Source organism: Giraffa tippelskirchi, chromosome 3 (assembly GCF_054371585.1).
Source record: "Giraffa tippelskirchi isolate mGirTip1 chromosome 3, T2T-mGirTip1v1.2.pri, whole genome shotgun sequence".
NCBI lineage: Eukaryota > Metazoa > Chordata > Mammalia > Artiodactyla > Giraffidae > Giraffa > Giraffa tippelskirchi.
The window spans coordinates 149,469,040-149,486,840 of NC_137277.1; the positions used below are offsets into that span (position 1 = coordinate 149,469,040).

The 17,801-nt window shown below is 41.2% G+C and overlaps 1 protein-coding gene across 4 annotated transcripts in view; it reads left to right on the forward strand.

Annotated features, from left to right (window-relative positions):
• The first annotated feature begins 1,126 nt into the window (after window positions 1-1,126).
• FAM117B (family with sequence similarity 117 member B) overlaps window positions 1,127-17,801 on the forward strand; it is an 87,302-nt gene continuing 70,627 nt past the window's right edge. For all 4 annotated transcript variants that reach the window (XR_014080043.1, XM_081581975.1, XM_081581973.1 and 1 more), the window contains exon 1: window positions 1,127-1,925. Coding sequence is in view for 3 of the 4 variants with exons in the window: in XM_081581975.1 (XP_081438101.1) it covers window positions 1,325-1,925 (601 nt within the window). In the remaining variant the exon portion in view is untranslated. The remainder of the gene's footprint in view (window positions 1,926-17,801) is intronic.

Consider the following 17,801-nt stretch of genomic DNA (forward strand, 5'->3'; position numbering starts at 1 on the left):
TTTCAGGTCCAGAGCAAATCACACTGGGCACTCCACTCCCATATTTTTACAGGATGAAATCTGTCTAGAATATTTATCTAATAAAGTAGTGAAGGGAAAACAGGTCATAGACAGGGAGTTTATAGCTTGGGAAATGAGTATGTGGGGCATGGGTTCACTTTTTTTTTGTCTTGATGAAGAGCCTTTCAGGTTATTTGAGAACTAGTGTTACCGATTTCTTGCCCATTCTACAAAGACCTGTTTTCTCCACTAGTCAAAAATATGAACGGCTGGTCCACTTCTGTCTCAAATAATGACTGTGAGGATAAAATAGGCCCTTTGAAAACTATAGCACTTAACAAACTTGTAAGGCAACAATCATCTTTCCAAGGTATCAGGGAACTCGGAAGTGGTTGATTGAAATAAATTCTTGATTACTTGAGATACAGGAGATGTAGCAATAGCATTTGGTTACTGGACTTCGTTGATACAATCTAAAACGGCATTCTAACCAGCGGTTTTAATCTTTCTAAGATTTGGCTCTCTACAGAGCTTAAAAAAAAAGAGAGACGAGGTGTAAAATGCCAGTAACATTAATTAAATTTCTTTTCCTTTGAGCCCTGTCCAGACGTTGATGGAATTAGGACAGAACAAAAAGATTAAGGGAAAAAAAAGCCAGAAAGAGACTCAGGAACACAGACTGTGCCAGTAAATACTGAGGTAAGGAAATGAGTTGGGGGAGGAAAGACTTGAGACATCCCTGGGTACCGCTCTGGTTCGGGGGCAATCCCTTTGGCAATATTCCAGAATCTGAGTCCCCAGGGCTCCCCCCAGTGGGAAGTGAAAGAGGCGCGTGGCCAGGCGCGCGCGTATGCGTGTACACTCACGTGTACACTCACACGCGCGCGCGCACACACACTACACATACACACAGCCTGTTTCCTCCGCTCCCCCTCCCCGCGGGGGGGGCGGGTCTCTTTCTCTTTAAAGAGCAGACGGTCTCCGCGCAAACCCAGGTTCTCTAAGGCCCGGGGGCCCGGGATCCGAGCTTCTCGCAGCCAATGGGCGCGGTGGAGCGGCTCGAGCGCGGCTGACGCTGCACCAATGGGCGCTCGCGGGGGGCGGGGGCAACGAAGGAGACACTATTGTTGATGAGGAGGAGCAGCGGCGGCGACGGCTGCACCACCTCGTTGCTGCCGGCCGCGACCCGGGCGTCCCCAGCACCCCAGACTCCGGCTTCGTCACCCCGTCGCGGAGGCCTTCCCTCCAGCCTCGAGAATCCTCCCCCTGCCTTCTAACAACAAAACAACCCCACGTCTCGCCCAGTCACCGGGGAGGGGGGACCATGTCCCAGCGGGTGAGGCGCAATGGGTCCCCCACGCCGGCCGGCTCCCTCGGGGGCAGTACGGTCGCCACGGCCGGGGGATCCGGGAGCCGCCTGCAGCCCATGAGGGCGACGGTTCCGTTCCAGCTGAAGCAGCAGCAGCAACATGGCAGCCCCACGCGGAGCAACGGCGGCGGCGGCGGCGGCAACAACAACGGCGGCTGCTGTGGTGGCGCCTCAGGCCCCTCGGGCGGCGGCGGCAGCGGCGGGGCCCCGCGCACCGCCTCGCGCAGCACGAGCCCCACGCGGGGCGGCGGGAGTGCGGCCGCGCGCACCAGCCCCACGGTGGCCACGCAGACGGGCGCGTCCGCGACGTCCACGCGAGGCACCAGCCCCACGCGCGCCGCCGCGCCCGGGGCCCGCGGAAGCCCCCCACGGCCGCAGCCGCCGCCGCCGCTACTGGGTACCGTGTCGTCGCCCTGCTCGTCGCCCACCCACCTGTGGACTGGAGAGGTGAGCGCGGCCCCACCCCCAGCCCGCGTCCGGCACCGGAGGAGGTCCCCGGAGCACAGCCGAAGCTCCCCGGAGAGGAGGAGCCCGAGCGCCCCGGTTTGCAAAGCAGGTACGTGCTGGGGGCTGCGCGAAGAGGGAAAGGCGGTGGCGGGAAGGGGACCGGAGCGCGCGCCGCTACCGCGCGGGGACTGCGGCGCTACCGCGGTGCCGGGGTGGCCGTGGGCGGGGCTGGGGGCGGCACCTGGGCGGTGCGGCCCCGCCTTCCCCGGGCCAGCCCCGCTGGCCCCTCCGCCGCTCTCGGGCCACCTCATTCATCCCTCGGTCTGCCTTGAGTTGGTGCCAGTCTGTGGAGGTGCAGCCGCTAAACTTGTGCCTAGGTAGATGTGTTAATGATAAACCTGGGGTTCTGGCCGCCCGCTGGCTATTGCTTACCCTCCCTTGGGAGTGAGGCTAAGAGTAGTTTGTCGCTTTAGTGTCATGGTTAATGTTAGTATAGTACATGTTTGTTGCTAAGCATTTCTCTTTCACAAAACAGTGTCATATTTGGGGAACTTGAGTGCACTAGCATAGCACATTTGTTTGGGTCCCTGAAGAGACGTGAGGCTGGGAGTGTGTTAGCATTTCCTGAGACTAAGTGGGTAACAAGAAGTGAGAAGTAAGTTAAGCAAGATTCCTTTGGAAGGTTTATGGGCTTTGAGGGTCTGGTATATTTCTGATATACTGATTTTGTGTTTAGGATATAAAACCATTTTTATTTTTTTAAAGAACAAGACCTAAAGGTTTGTCTCCTTGTTGTTATTTTAGGGACCTAAAAATTGTTTTTCTCTAGACCTGGGAGCTTTTTTGGGAAAGGTCCTGAATGGAGCTGTTGAATTCTTCAGGAGTCATTCATAAAGAGAAATTCAGATTGTAGAAATTGAGAGAGATAATATTTATCATCTGATTGTCTTTGTTGAATCTCCTGAAAAGAGAAATGTGTGGTTTCTAGCTTATATTTTAATACTGCCAGCATCTACCATTGTCTTAACCTTGTTTTGGAAACTTCTGTTAGAATTTTTAGGCAGAATGGCTGGATATTTCAGGAAACTTAGAACAGTACTTCCTAACCAAATAAAAATGATAATGAAGTGATTTCAAGGGTTCATTCAGAATTGCAGGGAATGGGATGAATCTTTTCTACTGTTTATTTTATCAAATATTTTAGATGGTGGATACTTTGAGGGGAGAGAATTGCCCTGAAAAATGATTGATACTGTTTTCTAACTAAAACAAGAGTACTGTTTTAAACCTTTCAAATATGCAAAATGCTTTTTTTTTTAACTTGGTTGAAAAAAAAATCCCTCTCCCTCAAATAATAGCTCTTACTTATTGAGCTCCAACTTACTCTGAGTGACTTGCCACCTGGATCTTACTTTAACTCTCACAGGAGATTTTGGAGAGCAAGCAGTGGAGTGGATATTTGAACTCTGGTGGGTACTCCAGAACCATGTCTTTTACATTGTATCAAGAAGGTAGCTTCATGGTGTGTAAGATAGTACTGGGGAAGTATGTAGCACACCAAAATTGACATGTGCTTAGTTTACCAAGCAACTCTTAGAGGTATCTGGTGAACATAATTGATTCAGTTTGCCTTCAACCTTCTGGAGCTGGCATAATGTGGCAGGTGGAAGGAAAGGAGAGCTATTTAGGTAGGCAGTTAAGATGGAGGAAGCAGGTGGTGATCTGATGGTCTGATAACAACATCTGACTGCTCTCTCAACTATTTGACCCTTAAAAAGCAGCGACCTAATGAGAGCCGGATTAAATTAGGTATTGGGAACAGAGGAAGGTGCTCTTTTCTTATCTCTCTAGAAGGGCTCTATTTTCCAGGATCTCAGACTCCTCATATGCCCACTTTTCATGTTTCCCAAAGCTGCTTTCTCTCAGATCTGTCATTTCATCGAGTATTCATGTTGTAAAATTGGCTCTTTTCATTAGCCCTTCCCCCCCCCAAAACCCCAGAAAAATAAAACCTTTTTCTTCCATTGGAGCGCTCTCATTTGGGTGTGAAAAAGGGATACTGCTTGTTACTGAGTTATATACCATGTGAGTATCTGATAGCTCCCTTCCTAGGAATGTGTTCGTTTCACTCTAGTGAACTTCTATGCAGAGTGGGACAAGTATTTTCTGATTTTGTCCTCTTAGCACAAACTAAATCTGAAAGAAAAGGGATAAATCATGAGACTTCCTTAAAAATTTTTTTATTCCTTTTTTTTTTTTCTGGCCGCCCTACATGGCATGTGGGTTCTCCCCTGACCAGGGATCCAACTCATGTCCCTTGCAGTGGACGTGTGAAGTCTTAACCCCTGGGCCACCAGAGAAATCCTTTATTATTTTTAATTGAAACATAGTTGATTTACAAAGTTCAGGTGCACATCAGAGACTCCCTTTTTGATTAAAGGAGATTACTGGTAGTTTTCAGCTTCAGTGAAATGCAGACATCCTTATTGGTAGAGGCAAAGGTCTACCTTATTAAATAAACTTCATGTAACTCGAATTCCAGGGTCCATCTAGATCAGGCAGTCAGCTTGTAGGTGAGTTGGATGCCCTAATCTTTGTTAGGGATCCAGTCTGGAAGTCCCCTTGTTTGAAGGTCTCAGGATCTTTTGAGGGGTGTCCCTATTCAGGCAGCTCCCTCCCCAATTGCTTTATTCCCCCTGGGGTTACAGTTAATGATTGGCTAATTGAGAACTTCCTTCTCTTGAGGACTATAAGGTAATCCAGGCACCTGTCCCTGACAGTTTCAACTTCCCACTGTCAGTGCCTGCCATCTCCAGGGCCAAGTGGTTTGTCATTAGGAGCTGAGATAGGCTTAGAGAAGATAAGTAGGCAGCAGTGTTAACTGTAGATAAAATGGTGAAGAAAGTGAAGTTTTTGTTCCTTCCCTCCTTTTACCTGACTTTGTCTCACTCTGTATAATGTCAAACAGATGTATTACAAATAGAGAGGTGGCACAGAGAGGGCAGGCGCATAGGCTTTGGGTAGACATTCTGTCTTCTACCACTTAGAAGCCATATGATATGGGGAAGTGATTAACTTTCTCATTTGTTTTAATATAATCGGTGATGATACTTACTTCATATGGTGGTAAGGATTAAATGTAAGAAAAGTGAAAAATACCCAACACAGTACCTCGGTATAAAAGTTAGCTATTGTGTGTCATACTAGTTTTTGCTTCTAGTTTTAGTGGATATAGCATGAATTGCCACTGTAGGCTTAGTTTTCATGGTTGTATGAAATTTCAAGTTGCCAAGACCATCCAGAACTGTTTGGAGTGTAATCTGTGGTTCATTTGTATCAGAATCACTTTGGGTCTTTGTTAAAAATGCAAGTTCCCAGGCCCTGCCTACTCCAGATCTTGAAAGTACCTTGCCACCTGTTTGATTTTGCTGAATTCTGTGTTTGAAAAACAGTTACTAGAAGCAACAAAGGGAAATAGTTTGAAAACTCCTCTTTAGAGAAAAAGGCATTCGTATAGTATGTGTAAAAGTTATTTTTGCAGTATGGCTGACTGATAGGTAGACAGCAGGTTGCGTTTTTGCTCATTTTTCCATTACTTTGGATGCATTTTGTTGTGTATGAATTTGGTTGTTAATTGAGCTGGGGGTGTGGCAAGAGCAGCAACAAGAGATAGACTTCTTGGGCTAATAATCAGGAAGTAGTGAAAGGGGACTTCATATTGGTGCCATCTTAGACTTCTGCTTTCTAGTACTTTGTGAAATATGCAGCTTTGAGACTTAGGTGTTTCTAAACATTTGGAGGATTGCTGGTAATCTCACACATTCAGAGGAATCCTTTTGGTTTTAATATCTGTATTTTACAAACATTGAAGATGAGGCAACTGGAACCTTATTATTAGTTCAGCATCTTGGCTAGTAGAATTTATATTGAATTAAGTTCAATTCTGTAATCTTTGAACTACTCTACGTGTTAGTAACTGTGCAGTGTGCTTAGTTGCTCAATTGTGTGCAACTCTTTGTGACCCCATGGACCATAGCCCGCCAGGCTCCTCTGTCCATGGGGATTCTCCAGGCAAGAATACTGGAGTGGGTTGCCATGCCCTCCTCAACTGTGCAATACAGGAATGTAAAAGAGAACTCCAAAGAGACAAACCAGCCTTATAAGACAGGTTCCTAAGTATGTAATATAAGTGCTTTGGGCTCATAGAGAAGTGAGTAATTCTGTAGGGAGTGGTTATAGAAATTCAGAGGAGATGGATTTTGCTTTGAGTTAGAGGACCAGAATTTTAAGGTTGGATCATAGAGGTGTGAACATATACATATCACATTCAGTCCTGTGTCTTAAAATGTAGAGTATAGGATATTTGGGGAGGAAAGAGAGCAAGCAGTCGAAAAAGAGAGTAGGAAGGTAAGTTTACAGAATGGCCTGGGATAGAATGTGTGAATTCAAGTGTGTCCCATGCACAATACCTCTGGAGCCAGACTGTCAGGTTCAAATCTTGGTATTACTGCTTACTTAGTAGCTGTTTAACTTGGGGCAAATTCACTTCACTTGTAAAAATGGGATGCTAACTAATATTTAGTAATAAGTTGACCCTTGAACAAAGCAGGTTTGCATTGCCCTGGTCCATTTATACATGAATTTTAAAAGTCTAAATCATACTACAACATACCTGTTCCGAGCTTGATTGAATCTGCACATGTGGAGCTGTGGAACCAGATGACCGACTCTAAAGTTATATTCGGATTTTCTTCTATGCGGACAGTCAGTGGTCATAACCCCTCGTTATTCAAGGTCATTGTTTTTCAGTTGCTCATTCGTGTTTGCCTCTTTGTAGCCCCGTGGACTGCAGCACGCCAGGCTTCCTTGTCCTTCACTGTCTCCTGGAGTTTGTTCAGACTCATGTTTATTGAGTCAGTGATGCCATCCAACCATCTAATCCTCTGTTGCTCCCTTCTCCTCCTGCCCTCAATCTTTCCCAGCATCAGGGTCTTTTCCAGTGAGTCGACTCTTTGCACCAGGTGGCCAAAGTATTGGAGCTTCAACTTCAGCATCAGTCCTTCCAGTGAATATTCAGGGTTGATTTCCTTTAGGATTGACTGATTTGATCTTCTGTTCAAGGGACCCTCAAGAGTCTTCTCCAGAACCACAGTTTGAAAACATCAATTCTTTGGTGTTCAGCCTTCTTTATGGTTCAGCTCACACATCCATACATGACTACTGGAGAAACCCATAGCTTTGACTAGATGGCCCTTTGTCAGCAAAGTGATGCTTCTGCTTTTTAATATGCTGTCTAGGTTTGTCATAGCTTTTCTTCCAAGGAGTAAGCATCTTTTAATTTCATGGCTGTAGTCACTGTCTGCAGTGATTTTGGAGCCCAAGAAAATAGTCTGTCACTGTTTCCATTTTTTCCTCATCTATTTGCCATGAAGTGATGGGACCAATGCCAAGATCTTCGTTTTTTGAATGTTGAGTTTTAAGCTGATTTTTCACTCTCTTCTTTCACTTTCATCTAGAGGCTCTTTAGTTTCTCTTCACTTTCTGCCATTAGGGTGTATCATTTGCATGTCTGACATTATTGGTTTTTCTCCTGGCAATCTTGATTCCAGCTTGAGTTTCATTCATCCCAGCATTTGTTAGAAGGACAAAATGTTTGTAATTTCTGTGTGGGAATGATAATGAATCTCTTGATATTAGCTATTTTCACATTATTTTTATCATCATCATTCAGGGGTTTAGGCATTAAAAATGAATTGATTACATTAGTGATGTTTACATTCTTCAAATACATAGAGTTGATAAATATCTCAGATGAGTAGGCTACAAATTTGAAATGGGAGAGACTGTTGGATAGTACTAACAAAGGCATCAAGCACATGAATTTAGTTGCTTTGGCAGTGGGAATGGCGAGGATAAAGGTGATTGAGGAAACTTGGTTTCAGTAACCTGTTGGCTGTAGGGTTGGAGAAAGGAGGAGTTGAGGGTTGGATGGTGGTCCTAATTGAGATAAACAACACTGTGAGTAATGCCAGTTTGGAAAGAGAAAAATGAGTTCAGTTTTGGGCGTACTTAGTTTGTGCTCTCAGGAAATTCAGGTAATTTTCTAAATTGTGGCAAATACAGTTTTAGAACTTGGGGGTACAGTTTGAACTGGAGGCAAAAAATTGGGACTCGTTTATTTCAGCTCAGTAAACATTCATTTAACCCACACTTCATGCCAAGTGTTTGCGTATGGGTGGTAATTGAAATGACTAGTTACTGGGATGGATAAGATGATAGGAGAATGCTGAGGATACAACGGTGGGAGAATACAAGCATTTTAGCCCATTATTGACTGGGGAAATTTTTGCAGAAACTAATGCCTGTGGCTGTAATACTTTCCGGTCAATAATGTGTTAAGTGAAAGTCACTCAGTTGTGTCCGACTCTTTGTGACCCCATGGATATACAGTCCATGGAATTCTCCAGGCCAGAATACTGGAGTGGGTTATCTTTCTCTTCTCCAAGGATCTTTCCAAGTCACGGGTCGAATCCAGGTCCCCTGCATTGCAGGTGGATTCTTTACCAGCTGAGCCACCAGGGAAGGGTAGATAGAAAAGCCAGCGAAGAAGCCTGAGAATGTGGTGGTAGAATAGTTAGTGTTGAGAAAGCCAAGAGAAAGATTTGGATTTCAGGAGGAGATGGTAAAGATTTTAAAATTCTGTGATGGTAACAAGTAGGCTGAGCCTAGAGAATAGGCTTTTGAATTTGACATTTCAGTCCAGTTGTTAATGTTAGAATAGCATGTTGGGGACACAAATCAGGTTAAAGTGTTGGTTGAGGAAGTAGAGGTAATGATTATAGATTGCTCTTACAGAGTATTAATTACTGTGTCACTGTAAGGAAGGTGACAAAACAGGACCAAGAGGTGAGCTAAAGTTCATTTGTTTACTTATAGGATGGGGAAAACTTCAGCCTGTTTTATAGGTTTGGGGAAAGGATTCACAAGAAAATGAAAGACTGCAAGTTCAAGAGGAGGAAATAATAGATGGAGCAAGGTCATGGAAAAGGAGAGAGGGAGTGGGATCCAGCACAGGGTGTAGTCTGGAAATCTCAGAAACAATTAAGGACACTTCTTTCTCTGAGGATGGAGAGGAGGTAAGGGTGGGTTAAGATGATAGATGACTCAGCAATAGACAGGCAGGGAGTTGATAAAGTAAGCTATTTCCATTGCCAAATTACTTGAAGAAGAAATGGTATGTTTATCAGATACTGTATTTTAAAATTTAAATTTTATTTGTATCAAAGTACATGTATGTAATTTAAAATGTCAGGTAACATTAAAACTTATAATCAGATGAAGTGTTTCCCTGCCACATCTCTTTCCACTCTCATTTCTTGCCACTTTGAGACAGCTGCTTTCACCTCTTGGTGGTTTCTTCAGGTGTTTACCTACATATTTCTAAATAACTGATAACTACTTCAGGATTTCTTGGTTCAACTTTATGTATTATACAGTGACTTCCTCCTTTGACAGCTGTAGACTTGGTCCCTTATTGTCCTTCCCAGTCCTCCCATTGTAGTTACAGCACTCTTTTGGTTAAATCATTATTAATGTTTATATTATTATGACTGTGTAAATACTGTTTACAGCAGAACCTTGTGGTATGCTACAATTATATTTCCTTTGTTTTATAACTTTTTAGGCTCCTTGAAATTGAAAAGGCTTTTGTTTTATTTTCTGTGTACCTCTGACTAAGTCATCCCCAAACTTTTCATAACAAACTTTCTTTTAAGTATTTTAAAACACATCCAGTACTTTGTCAGTTTTATTTTTTTCTTGAAGATAGCTTTTCTGGCATCTCTTATCCTCCTGTTCCCAACTGTCACATTGATTTCCAGATCGGTGGCATGGCTTTTGCCTTGGAACTTCTCTGGAAACTCCTTCACCTCCCTCTGGTTTTGGACACCCTGCTCTCCGGAACTTGTTTTACTAGAGCATAACCTCCAAAGTTTTTTTAAGACCTTGAATGTCTGTGCTTATCTGTCTTTGCACTTAATGGTTTAACTCAGTGTAGAATTCTAGGTTGGAAATAATTTTTCCACTGATAATTGAAAGGACTTCATTTTTTAGGCTCTAGAAAAGCCTTTGGAAAGTCTGAATGCCATTCTGATTCTTAGTCCTTTGTGTATAGTGTGTGTGTGTATGTATGTGTTTGTGTCTTTTTGAAAGTGCTACCACTGTTCTGAAGTGATTGCCTTGGTGTAGGGTTTGTTTTCCCCCATTCAGTGTGCTGGTTACTCTGTGGAATTTTACAATCTCAGGACTCTGTTTCTGGGACCTTTTCTTCTCTCATTTCTTCTTTCTGATATCTTTGTTTTATCTTTTTGGAACCACCATTATGTAGAACCTCTTGGATTCAATCTATAATTTTCTTATTTCTGTCCTAGTTTCCATATCTTTTTTTTTGTTGTTGTTGTTCTTCTAGCAGATACATTTTCTATCACTTCAACTGAGTTAAAATTTTTTGGACATAATCATTTTTGGGAAGGATTTAACCTTACTTTTTGTGTCAGTATCTTTTAAGTTATTCCTTGTCTTGTCAGTGTCTTGTGAAAACATTTATAAAAGGTATAAATACCCTCCAAGTTTTCTTTGCCTTCATTGTGCTGAGAGCCCTTTTTGTCTTGAGCTGTGTTTTTCTTGTTGGAAACTTTCCTTAGTTTTCTATTAATATTTAAATAGGATACAAAATTGCTGATTAGGTTTTCAGTTTGAGTGCAGGTCAGTCTGGTAGACTGGAGAATCTCAAAGTTGAATGATGATGCAGGGTCTCTCAAAAGTAGGTTTTGTTTTGTTTTGTTTTTTTCCTTCTCTTGGGCCAGTTTCTCCTGGGAAGAGTCCTACGATATCATGCCTGAGGATCTGTCTTGTGTCCTTAAATACCGAGCCCGTCTAGATAATTGCTCAAGCAGTTTCTCCCAGTCTTTTTGCTCTGGAGACACCCTTGGAATAATTTCCATTTCTCAGGGAACCCCTGCATTAGAGATCAGTAAGTTGAGATATGATAAAATAACAGTGTTCTGAGTATAGACTGGTTTCTCTCTGGATCTTTTTATTTGGCCAGTTTATAAGCCTATTCATTTTATAGCTGTATAGGTGTAAACAGGTAGGTGTACAGATTTCACCTCTACCCTTCTTGGACACAGACATAGTTAAGCTTAGCTTACCTTTCTTGTAATTAATCTCTTTTCATAGATTTTTTTTTAAAAGCTTGAAGGCAACCAAAGTACGTTGTGATTAAATAATTGGCTTTAGCCAAATGAGGTTTAATTTTTCTAAAGGTAGGCTCAGTAGTTTTAATGGGGCTTCCCTGGTGGCTCAGACAGTAAAGAATCTGCCTGCAGCGTGGGAGACCTGGGTTCGATCCCTGGGTTGGGAAGATCCCCTGGAGGAGGGCACGGCAACCCACTCCAGTATTCTTGCCTGAGAATCCCCATGGACAGAAGAATCTGGCGGGCTACATTCCATGGGGTTGCAAAGAGTCGGACACAACTGAGCGACTAAGCACAGCACAGCAAAGGTAGGCTCAGTAGATTTAATTTAAATAAAATTAGTAAATTTATCCTTTTATAATGTGAAAATTTATTGAGAAGATTGTACAGTAAAACTACTAAAACTATAAGCCAAGATAATATGACAAAAATTTAGCCTGAAATACAATTTTGTTTGAATTTGAAAAACTTCCAGTAACATGTGCCTGCTCAATTGCTCATTTGTGTCTGACTGCAGCCCCATGGACTGTAGCCCGCCAGGCTCCTCTGTCCATAAGATTTCTCAGGCAAGGATACTAGAGTGGGTAGCCATTTCCTCCTCCAGGGGATCTTCCCAACCAGGGGTTGAACCTGCATCTCCATTATCGGCAGGCAGATTCTTTACCACTGAGCTACCTGGGAAGCCCCTTGAAGTAACATGCCCTGTCTCAAATATAGGTTTAGCAGAATTACTGGCACATATTGACTTTGTGACCTCATTTATAGATCTATCCATAAAAAATTATGTTTAAAAATTTATCTTTTTAAGGTGAAATGTGTTCTTGAGGTTTCTCTGTGTGTGTGTGTTTTCTGTGCAAATAGTCAATTCTGAGTTGAACTAGAAATGAACACACCCACATTTCATTTTCAAATGAAATGAAACATTTGTTTCCTAGCTCTTGATACTTATTAAACAATTAAGTTTGTTTGTTCATGTAAGAAGTTGAAAATGCAGCAAATTATTCATTGCTTTCTTGTGAATGACAAGATACTTTTCTTGCCACAGAAGTCTAGAACTTGTATCAGGGCAGATCAGGAAGTCTTGATTTGAGTTTATAGTCAGACTGCAGCTAAGTTACCACTTAGACATCTGCTTTGGAAACTTCATTGAAACCTCTTTTCTGCTCTTGCCTCCTTCCCTTTCTGTTGTCTTTGTGAGTAACATGTTTTTATTTCTTCAGTATTATTTTAATTGGAAATCTTTGCTACTTTTTCTGATAAAGGTGAAATGCAGTCAAGGTGAAATTAACTATAGTTTATTCCAAAATGAAAATACATACAACATTTTTAATTGACCCACTTTTCTTTATAAACTAGTGTAAATTTCTTTTGGAAGTAAATTTAAATTTGAGGGGATTTCTTGCCTCCAAGGAGCTAATTCTGGAATTGTGTATTTTACAAGTTCACCTCTCGGCCTGTATTTCTCTTTCCCTCCTTCCATCTTTTCCTCCCTTTCTTCCTTCCCTCCTTCCCTCCCCCTATCTCTCTCTCTTCTTTCTTTCTGTGCAGTTAATATATGCACACGATAAAAATTATAGATAATAAAGTACAGTAGGTAGTCTTCCCCTACTTGTCTTTAAGTTCACTCTTCTCAGAGAAATAGTTAGCTACTTCTTTTGTATTATTCTACAGTTATTCTATGCACATATACATATATGGGTGTGTGGCTTTAGGTTGAGGTGTGCTGCTGCTGCTGCTAAGTCGCTTCAGTCTATAGACCATATGTTATTTCCCCAGACTTCTGTTTTGAACGTTTAGATCATTTTCCAGTCTTCTGTTGTTAAATGGTCCTATGTTGAACAGTCTTATTTATACTTCTTTGTGCACTTACATATATATATAAATGAGCTTATCTGTAGATAATTTTTAGAAATGAAATTTCTTGATCAAAGATGTACATTTTTTCTTTCTATTGTAAAATAGATTGCAGATGTCAATATCAGTTCAGACTTTAATTCTAAGACCCTGCTGTTTTCCTATCTTTGGATTATTTTTATATTCATTTTATCTCTACTATTAGTTATCAGTTACACCTCTTTTCATTACACTCTCAGTGGTTAATGGTTGTGCTACAACAGCGCTATTCAAAGGAACTTGGTGCAGTGATGGAAATGTTCTGTATCTGTTAGCTAATATTTCACATTAGAACCTTATAGTAATATACTTCCATTTCCTGCCTCACATCTTTTGTGCTGTTGTCCAGTATTTTGTTTTCTGTTGTAAATTCCACAGTACATTGTTACTCTTTTTACTTTAGATGGTTATTTTTTATCTTTATTCTCATTTTCATCATTCTTAATTTCTTTGTGTGAAATAGGGTGGTTGTAGTGTTGGTGAAAAAAGGATTATTTGAGAAGCAAAGAAATAACAGGACTTGTTACCTGATTAGATTTGCGGGGTGAGAAGATGAGAGGTCATCATTTTGACTGAGATTTCCAACCTACCTGAGTGGTTGAGTTAATAATGTTGTCGTTATTAACTGGTTTCATAAATGCTATTATATTCAGTATGCATACAGAGTAGGCCATAAACTTTTGCGGCATAATGCACTAAAATTTCTTAACATTTCAAAAGAAATAATAATAATATGGAAAATTTGGAAGATAAAGCGTCATTTTTTTTTCTGTATATACCCTTTCCAATTTATTATTCTTAAAAATTTGTAATAGTTATTTTATTTACTGTTCTACTGTGATTTACTGAGATCGATCTAGTATTTTCTGAAAAACTATTTCGCATTGTATTTTCCCATTGTGCACATATGCTGATATTTTTAAAGATAAGGACAAATGGTGTCTTTTTTTTTTTTTTAATTTTTTAAGACGTGTGTTGATCTTTGTTCCTTTTCTCTAGTTGCAGTGAATGGGGTTACTCTTTGTTGCAGTGCACAGGCTTCTCCTTGTGGTGGCTTCTTTCATGGAGCACAGGCTCTAAGCACCTTGGCTTCAGTAGTTGCCAGCTCAGTTGTTGTGGCTCGCAGGCTCTAGAGCACAGGCTCAGTAGTTGTGGCACCTGAGCTTAGTTCCCTGGCATGTGGAATCTTCCCTGACCAGGAATCGAACCTGCGTTCCCTGCAGTGGCGGTTGCATTCTTATCCAGTGCACCACCAGGGAAGTCCAAGTGATGTCTTTGTATTCTTTTAGAATCCATGCTCACTCTGTGCAGAACAACATGTAAGTCATTGAGATGGCATCCCTGACCTTATGGGCTTTAGAATTAAAGAGAGAGTGTGGATTTTCGTACTATTCAAGGAATTAACAATAAAAGTAAGAAAATATATAGTATTACTATTACTTAATTGCAAAGGCCTGCTCTGGCCCTATGGGACTCTGTCTTGATTCTGAGTGCTTTGTGTGCAGTCAGGAATTGCTAGGTGACTTGTAGGATAGACATTTGTCACTTCTCTAGAAAGCAGTTGCCATTAATACAGTCCCTGGAATTCTTGGAAAGTCTGCTCCTGGAAATTGATTTAGTGTCACAGGAATGCTGTTGTCCTACTTCAGAGATGTCTTTATTGTATTAGGACGACTTAGGATCCACAAGTTAAACTTATATTCTCCTGGATAGCCCATCCAAGATCTCCTTTGTTATTAAATCTGTTACTCTCTCCCCTCAGTTGGGGGATGAATAAAATGCAAGATTTAAATGAGACCCAATAAAAACTCTGAATGAACGGATGGCTTCCTATTTTAAAGCAGTGTGAGCCTGAAGACCCAAGCCTGTCTTCTGTGTGTCTTTTGTTGGTTCCCTTGGATTGGAGTCCTTGCATAGCACTAGGTTTTAAGTACTACTGTTTTCTTGTAATTGAGCTTTGCTTATGAAGATTATACTGCTAACTCAGTATTGAGTAGAAGTCTTCAATAGTCCTTGGAAGGCCTGTTGGACATCCTGTTGGACAAGGAAGTTGCATATTTCTAGTAATGGTTGATGAGATTATACTGATCCACCTATTAATACATACTCTTATCTGATACATATATTTTTTGGGGGGGCGCTGTCTTGGGTCTTCGTTACTGTGTGGGCTTTTCTCTAGTTGTGGAGAGTGGGAACCACTCTGTAGTTGTGTGCAGGCTTCTGATTGCTCCTCCTGTTGTGCAGCACAGGCTTTAGGGTTCATGGGCTTCAGTAGTTACGGCTTGCAGTCTTCAGAGTGTGGGCTCAGTAGTTGTGGTGTATGGGCTTAGTTGCTCCAACGCTTGTGGGATCTTCCTGGACCAGGGATCGAACTGGTGTTCTCTGCAATGCAAGGCAGATTCTTAACCACCGGACAGAATCCTGATATATTTTTTTACTAATAGTATACTTTTAACTGGTAACTGGGTTTAAGGCTAAGTATAGTGAGAGGTTATAGAACAGCTTCCCCTTTGTAAAACTTTATAAACTTTGGCTTAATCACTCTCCTTTTCAGTAAATTTCTATTTTCTTTCCTATAAATTACCTTAGTAAAAATATATTTTAAAATGTATGTGTTTGGGGACTGGTATAAATAAGTGTACATTGATATATATCCTCTTTAGGAAAAAATATTCCCAAGATTGAGATTATTTAGTTTTAAATAATTTGCTGCTTTGTAGCACTGCTTACCAAAAAATAATTGAGTCAGTTTACCCTGTGAACAGAAAGAAGTGTGTCTACTTGTTGCTGTGAAGCCTTGTCAGAATTAGACTTCATATCTTTTCTTTAGTTTTATCAATTCAGTGTGTGTAGTAGAGTACCTTATTGCTTCCATTGATATTTCCCTACATATCTATTTCCTGGAGTCACAGAGAATATTTGAGATAATATATTTAATAACTTCATGTAGTAGCCATGTAATGCCATTTAATTAGAAATAGTAGTTGTTATTAATTGGACATAGAACAACAGACTGGTTCCAAATAGGAAAAGGAGTATGTCACGGCTGTATATTGTCACCCTGCTTATTTAACTTATATGCAGAGTACATCATGAGAAACGCTGGGCTAGCTGAAGCACAAGCTGGAATCAAGATTGCCGGGAGAAATATCAATAACCTCAGATATGCAGATGACACCACCCTTATGGCAGAAAGTGAAGAAGAACTAAAGAGCCTCTTGATGAAAGTGAAAGAGGAGAGTGAAAAAGTTGGCTTAAAACTCAACGTTCAGAAAACTAAGATCATGGCATCCGGCCCCATCACTTCGTGGGAAATAGATGGGGAAACAGTGGAAACAGTGAGAGACTTTATTTTTTTGGGCTGCCAAATCACTGCAGATGGTGATTGCAGCCATGAAATTAAAAGACGCTTACTCCTTGGCAGGAAAGTTATGACCAACCTAGACAGCATATTAAAAACAGAGACATTACTTTGCCAACAAAGGTCCCTCTAGTCAAGGCTATGGTTTTTCCAGTAGTCATGTATGGATGTGAGAGTTGCACTATAAAAAAAGCTGAGCACCGAAGGATTGATGCTTTTGAACTGTGGTGTTGGAGAAGGTTCTTGAGAGTCCCTTGGACTTCAAGGAGATCCAACCAGTCCATCCTAAAGGAGATCAGTCCTGGATATTCATTGGAAGGACTGATGTTGAAGCTGAAACCCAATACTTTGGCCACCTCATGTGAAGAGCTGACTCATTTGAAAAGACCCTGATGTTGGGAAAGATTGAAGGCGGGAGAAGTTGACGATAAAGGATGAGGTGGTTGGATGGCATCACTGACTCAATGGCCATGAGTTTGGGTAAACTCCAGGAATTGGTGATGGACAGGGAGGCCTGGCGTGCTGCAGTCAATGGGGTTGCAAAGAGTTGGACACGACTGAGGGACTGAACTGAACTAAAGTGAATATTCTTTTTATTTATTTTGTCCATGCCATAAGGCTTGCAGGATCTTAGTTCCTCATACTGGGATTGAATCTGGGTCACGGCAGTGAAAGCTCTGAGTCTTTTAACTACTGGACTGCCAGAAAGTTCCTGTATATGGTATATAGTACTATAGGTATATAATACTGTACTGTAATAGGTTTATAATATAATTTTTCACATAAATAATACATAAAAAACAAACACAAAATTAAAGAAGACATTTTTAATCTTACAGTACACCACCTTGAAAAGTATAGTAGTTCAGTGCAAGTGCTGGCATACAGGGGCTGGCATCGAGTGAATAGGGAAGAAAAGTTACTGACTGGAGGAGGGAGCAGAGGTGGGAGATGGTAGAGCAGCTACATCATCATGCTTTTACGCTTGCTTCCAGACATCCTGGTCTTGAAATAAAGATACTGTACTATTGTACTCTATACAGTACTGTACAGTAAAGTACACAAAAGCACAACCAGTTGTAGAGGATGCATGCATATGACAATGTACACGTGTGAACTACATGATTGGACATGCAAATGCACATTCACATCTTTGAAAGTTTGCAACTTGAAGGTTCGTAGGGGACTTAACTGTATTCTTTTTAAATACTTTTTCACTCTTTATGTGAAATATATAATTCTGTTTGTATCTGTTGACTGATCATTTTGCTCACTGAAAGTTTAACTCTTTTGGTCCTTACTGTTTTTAAAAGATTTTCTTCATTTGGTAGTTGTGTGGAGTGTTAGGTTTATTGAGGTACAATTTGCATACACTAAAATTCATCCTTTTTAGTATATACTGCCGAATGAACTTTGATAAAGAACCCAGTTGTATAATCTCAACCACAATCAATATATAGAACATTTCTATCATCCA